Source organism: Ixodes scapularis, unplaced genomic scaffold (assembly GCF_016920785.2).
Source record: "Ixodes scapularis isolate PalLabHiFi unplaced genomic scaffold, ASM1692078v2 PGA_scaffold0__279_contigs__length_252992795, whole genome shotgun sequence".
In the NCBI taxonomy this organism is placed as follows: domain Eukaryota; kingdom Metazoa; phylum Arthropoda; class Arachnida; order Ixodida; family Ixodidae; genus Ixodes; species Ixodes scapularis.
The window spans coordinates 76,036,409-76,042,408 of NW_024609835.1; the positions used below are offsets into that span (position 1 = coordinate 76,036,409).

The 6,000-nt window shown below is 46.8% G+C and overlaps 1 protein-coding gene across 1 annotated transcript in view; it reads right to left on the bottom strand.

The window, feature by feature from the left end:
* LOC8036101 (histone-lysine N-methyltransferase 2A) overlaps nucleotides 1-5,445 on the bottom strand; it is a 76,064-nt gene extending 70,619 nt beyond the window's left edge. Inside the window, exons 1-2 of the mRNA XM_029966914.3 lie at nucleotides 5,257-5,445; nucleotides 613-1,909 (exon numbers count right to left, since the gene is read on the bottom strand). Coding sequence (XP_029822774.3) covers nucleotides 613-1,909; nucleotides 5,257-5,424 — 1,465 coding nt within the window. The 5' untranslated portion in view covers nucleotides 5,425-5,445. The remainder of the gene's footprint in view (nucleotides 1-612; nucleotides 1,910-5,256) is intronic.
* Between the last annotated feature and the right edge of the window lie 555 nt (nucleotides 5,446-6,000).

Below are 6,000 nucleotides of genomic sequence, written 5' to 3' on the forward strand. Positions count from 1 at the left end.
TCTGTGAAGGTAAATTAAAGGTCATCTCAAATGTCCCAAGCACTGGTGTACCCTACGACGAATGTTTCGGTTGCATTTGCTTGCCTAGCCCAGACGGGGTCAACAGGGCTGCGAGGTATCACTTGACAAGCTCTACTTTTGGAGTGGGTGTCACGGCACTTGGCACTCTTGCAGCATTCGGTGTGCAAACTTGGTTTATCTGTGCCTTGGTGGCTGAAACACGTCTCCGACTAGTGCATTCAACGCATCCTCGAGTGTGTTCCCTTAATTTCTGCCCCAGGACATCACACTCGTATCATGCTGCTGCCTATAGCGATCCCGGTGGTAGCAAAGCAGGAAAGGAGGATATGGCAGACAATTAGTGCTGCTGCAGGTCTCTTGCACAACAAAATCCCGCAACGCGATTAGTTGCTACCTCGGGACTACCTTCAATGGACGGGCAGCATGGGGTGCTAAATATGCCAGTCGAAGACACATTCTAGGTGCTGCACCTGCACTCTCCTGCACTGAAATTGGAGGTGCAGCCCGCCTCGTTCGACGGGCAAGTGCAGGCCATCTCGGAACATGTCCGGAACTCCAACCCCGCAAACGCGCGAGTTTGTACGCCCTCACCTTTCTTGACTCCGGTGACGTGCGGCTTCTCCCGCCGCGTCCTGGCCGGCCCCTCGGTGGCCTCCAGGACCCCACACGGCTCGCGGGCCTCCCTGGGGCCCTCCTCCCCCGGGCTCTCGTCCAGGGGCTGCCTGAGCCTGCGCAGCGTGCGCTGACTCAGCCGCAGCCTCGCCTTGCGCAGCACCACGTTCTTCTTGCGCGTGCCCCCCTGCAGCCGGTTCTCCCACTGCGACTTGAGCAGCCGCTCAATCTTGGCGGCCACCTTGTCCTCGAGCAGCCCCCCGGAGGTGCCCGGCGGGGAGTTGGCCGGCACTTCCACGGTGTCCTCCTTGGTCGCCATGATCTCGGCATAGCGGGACACCATGTCCCGCTTGATGGACTCACGGCAGCACGAGTCCGAGGAGGTGCGTGAGCCGCCACTGCCGCTGCCGCCCCGGAAGGCGAACGGCGACCCCAGGTTGGCTTCTGACAGTCGCATCTGCACTTTGAGTGACGGCTTCCAGGGACGCTTCCCCTGCACCACCAGGGGACGGTCGAAGAGGCCCACCCTCGTCGTCCCCGCTGCATACGGTTCCCCTTCTGCGTCGGCCGCCGTTTCGGCTCCCCGCTCCCCTCCGAGCCTCACGTCGAGCTCCGCGTCTCGATCCGTGTTGGGTTTCCCGTCCTCCGCAATCCTCTCCTCTTTTGCGGTCAACCGCTCCAGCACCACGACGGGGGAATCTCCGGGCGCCTCGACGGAAGGCTGTGACATTGGCCTCTTTTTCTGCAACTGCTGCGGAGCGTCGTCCTCGCTGTCTTCCAGGTAACGCTTCCGGGGGATGATCCTCCGAGACGACCGCGCACTCACAGCCGGCAGCTGGAAGCAGCCCATCTTGAGGGCCAATGCAGCGGCCCCCCCGCGCTCTGTCTGCTCCTCCTTGCCCGTCCAGGTGCGTCCTCGCTTGGCGCGGTCGAGCAGCCGGTGTGCAGCCTGCCTGCCCGGCGTCTTCCTCGCACCTTCCCCTTTGGTCTGGCCGGCCGCCGAAGAGGGCATCTCCGGGTGGCGAGCTCGAGGCGCATTCTCCAGCTTGGGAACTTTGCTGTCCCTCCCGCCGTTCTTCCCGCCGGGGTCCGGAGGGAGATTGTTGGTTCTGCCCACCAGCTTGCTGGTGGACCTGAGAGACACAGTTTTGCTTCTGTTGCCGCTTGCTGTTTCGTCCTTGCTGCTAGGCTCCGATGAGATGTCGTCATTGTAGTGCCCCAGCTTCTGAACGGCATTCCTGACGTCCCCGGAAGAGAAACCGCCAAACTCCTCGTCCTGAACAGCGGGAGAAAGAGAATGATGAGCGTACGTGCAAGGAAAAGCTATGACGCTATTACTGATCATGAGTGCCTCGAGCTCCTTTCGTGTAGCCAAAATATCCACGAGAGCTGCAGTCGCAGCATAGGACGCATTTCAAGCTCCTATAGCGCATGGTACCGTTGACTATCGTTTCCTTGTTTATATCTTTTTGCAGGTTAGTCAATCTAAAATATTTTTTTATAGATATGTGGCGGTCACATTTTAGCGATGAAGTAAAATACTTTAACTGACATGATATTCCCTTGGCAGATTGGACAAATAAATCAAAACTTAACAGTTTATCGTACAAATAAAGCAGAACTTTTGTGTGAGACCAATTTGCTCGCGCAAGAAAAGTGACACACCAAGCTTAAGCTTTTTTTTTACTTGGCACAATAATACCCATGGCACGGTCACTTCATATAATATCACTTGTGCTTGACCAAAAAGCATATTACACCATCTTAACAATTTCCTTGAAAAGTGAGCCCAAAGGGACAGATGCAATAATAAAGCAACAGAACAAAAAAAGAAGAGTGCCAATACTTATCCACCTTTTGTCCCCAACATTCTCACAAAACTCTTCTGTGTGCCAACATCAACATCCTACGTTTTGAGCAACAAGTATGTTAACAACCGGTGTCGAAGAAAGGGGAGGCTTTCTTTTTCTATTGTATCTTTAGAAAATACACGAGAATAACCCACCAACCTAGAAGTTTGGCCAAAGGCTGACCATTTATTTTTAACCTCTGATACTTTCTTTTCCAGTTTTTCTGATGGCCTCAAACAAATATGCAAGCTGGATTGTGAGGGTGCACATTGAGACATGCTAAACATTGTTTTTGTTCCAGTTGTGAACTACATCCTCCTCCAAAGTTTACATAAAAGAGGCTCATTCCCTTTCTCACTGATCAGCACAAAAACAAAAAAGTAAAATAGGATCAGTGCAGCGAAAAATATCTCGCAGGCCAGCTTTTCAACAGAAATTCAGTTCACTAAGAACCAGATGACTGGGATGCAATTGCACATGATTGTTCTCAATTAGGAAAGACTCCATCCATGAGCATGATTAGTAGTCACGAGTAGCATTATAGTGTGCCATTCTAAAAACATGCTCACCTTGAAAAATGTTGCAAAAGGAAAATTACCTGCACCAATAAAGTTTAAGCATTATTGTTTGAACGTAATAGGAGAGATCAGAAGGCATTCCCATTTCTTGCACATTTGGATCATTAACGCTTGTTTTATGCAGCTACAGTGACAGTCTTTTTCCGCTGAAATGTTAAAGTAATGAAAAATTAAAGTAATCTGGAAAATAAAAAAATAAAAAAAAATGTGCATGCATGCACGAGTTAAAAAGAGCTCAGCACCTTTAATGTCAAGAATAACTGACAACTAAAAATGCATAACACCTCACACATGAAGATATGGTAATATTTTTTGTGTGCTAATACCGTTATATTTTTAAAGAGATAACTGCATAAAAAAAGGGGGGTTGACCCTTGCATGTGAAGGTCCAGTAACTTAAAACTAATACATTAGTTTCACTAGAAGCTAAAGTATGCAGGCAATCTAGTTAGGAAACATTATATATAACCTAAACCCCGAGGAACGAAGAAATCAAATTTTCCGTCATTTTATTTTTCCCTGTCTCAGGGTTTAGACAATGAGATTTGTTTCCATTAATGAAGTTGGCACGAACTACAATAATGGAGGAACACTCTTGATGCAACACAAGCAGAAGCATAAAACCATATATTTTCCAACATTAAAAAAAAAATATATATATATATATATATATATATATATATATACATATATCGTATGCTATTTACATTAACATTCTAATGATAATGAGAAGATTTTATTAGAGTCTATGACAAATGTTGCACCGCTGGGACAAAACACGCCGAGCTTGAGCGCTGTCAAAGGCGCACAATAAAGAATAAGAACAAAAGAACTATGACATCAAAACAACGCCAAAAGCAAAGAAAAATGGTAACGAATTGTATAGCGCGTGCTTGAAGCAGTCAATGACATGCCAAAGTACCAACAGTTGTGAAGAAAAAAAAAAGCCAAAAATTATTTAAATGGCGTCTGTACCAACGGTCTATTATTAGAAAGAAAACCCTCTTGGACAACGATAAAAAGGCGTAAATATTATAATTTGCAAAAGCAATAACAACTACGCATTGCGCGCAGTACAACCAGAAAATTGACACTCCGCGTTTAAACCTTCGACATGCACTCGGTTCAAGAGATCAATGGAAAAGATGGCGAAATACGGTTCGGGCTTTTAAAAGCATGGAAACATGCGTCTACACTATTGATCCCACGCTCGTGACAGTCGCTCCGGTTTACTCGGTTGGGTCTTTCGCGTGATTTAGAAAAGAAACAAGGATACGCCATAACTCAATGTCAGCCACAACCACGACGGAGCCGACCGCAGCTACGAGCGGCGTTCTAACGGTAAAAGGAGAAAAAAAAAAATCATCCTACTACAGGTAAACAGTATGGTGGCTCTGCCGCGATGCACCGTGCTGTGAACAACGTCGAAGTTTAACGAGAATCACATTCACTGCGATTACCGGTACGCGTGACGATAGGTGGGTTGTCACCCAGATCTACGGACCGAATCCGAAATAAAGACCGGACAGATACTAAATAACAAGAAAAGGGGGAAGAGAATAAAAAATAAAAATAAAACATCCAAGTCGGAACAAAATGTCAGAGGGCTTGCAACGACCATCCATCCGAACAATTAGCACGCTGTTTTCTCCGTTTCGAAGACGAGATTAAACGAAATTCGGGAATGAGTCGGGACCTGATCGAAAATTTTCGGCCGCGAGAAACGTTCGCAAGCCCTACTAATACCCGTACACCAAGGCAGACGCGTCTTTTTCAACACGGTGCAGCCGACCAAGAGTGAGTCGACTGGGCCCATCGCAACTTGCTTCAAGCGTTGCACAAAGGCGTCGGGTGGTGTCAAACTACGAGAAATGCACATGGAAGCGCACTCGATGACGGGAAATTCAGTTGCGACGCCAAACTTGGGGCGTTAATGCTCGTTTGCTCTAAAACACAGCGGCGAGAAAAAAAATACTGGCTGCGGGGAGACCTAGGCCTAAATACATGTTAAAGGTTTTAGATATGTAAAACGGCCTCCATATAACAACATTTCACGAATAGTAATTATCGGTGTCCCAACAAGTGTGTCCGATAGCTGAGATCACTCTAAGCGTCCCGATAATCATTTTTAAGTCGGCTCTCATCACCTCGCGAAGCCATCTCAAATACGCTATGTGTCGTAAGATGTCACCTACCTCATCTGACGCTCCGAACAGCTCGTAGAAGCTGCTCAAACTTCTTTGAATGTTTGACACAACACTTAACGATGGATCACACTGTAAACGATTCCTATTTTCTTCGTAAGTAACAACGTTTCTTCCAATTCTCTGTCCAGGACATCCAGGGAAACGCAGTCGCGCCATTTTGGATGGTGCGTTTTGAGGCCCGTCGCGGCCTTCCGCCCAGAAAAAGAGTGCCAAATGTTTCGGGTCGCATAACCGCTAAAAAACAAATTTTAACTGCTAAAATAATTAACTGGAAATATGTTCTAAAACTGTTTATCACTTTGTTGGAAGTATTTTACTATAGTTTATAATAAAACTCGATGGAAGCGGACTATGTTCCGAGCCCGTAAAGGTACATGTGTAGTACTGCGCTACTTCGCGCCATATTCAATGTTTGGAAGTATTTTGATTCCCTCTTCGTTGCAACAACGCATATGTTTCCTTGCTCTTTGGCCGGTCATAATGACGTATTTCAGTCTAGAACACTTTTGATTGATCGCACCGAAATGCTTAACTAAAATTGTGTCATTTTTTTGTTAAATCTTGCGTTGATTTCTGACAATAAATCGGAGTGTCGAATTGATGCTTTCATGATCATTGACTTGTCCTCTGCGTCAAAATAAAATCGATTAACACACTTTTTTTTTTCTTTTTTCTTTTCTTTTAACAGTTGAGTTTTTGAATAACGGATGCCTCTGCCCTTTCTTTAACAGC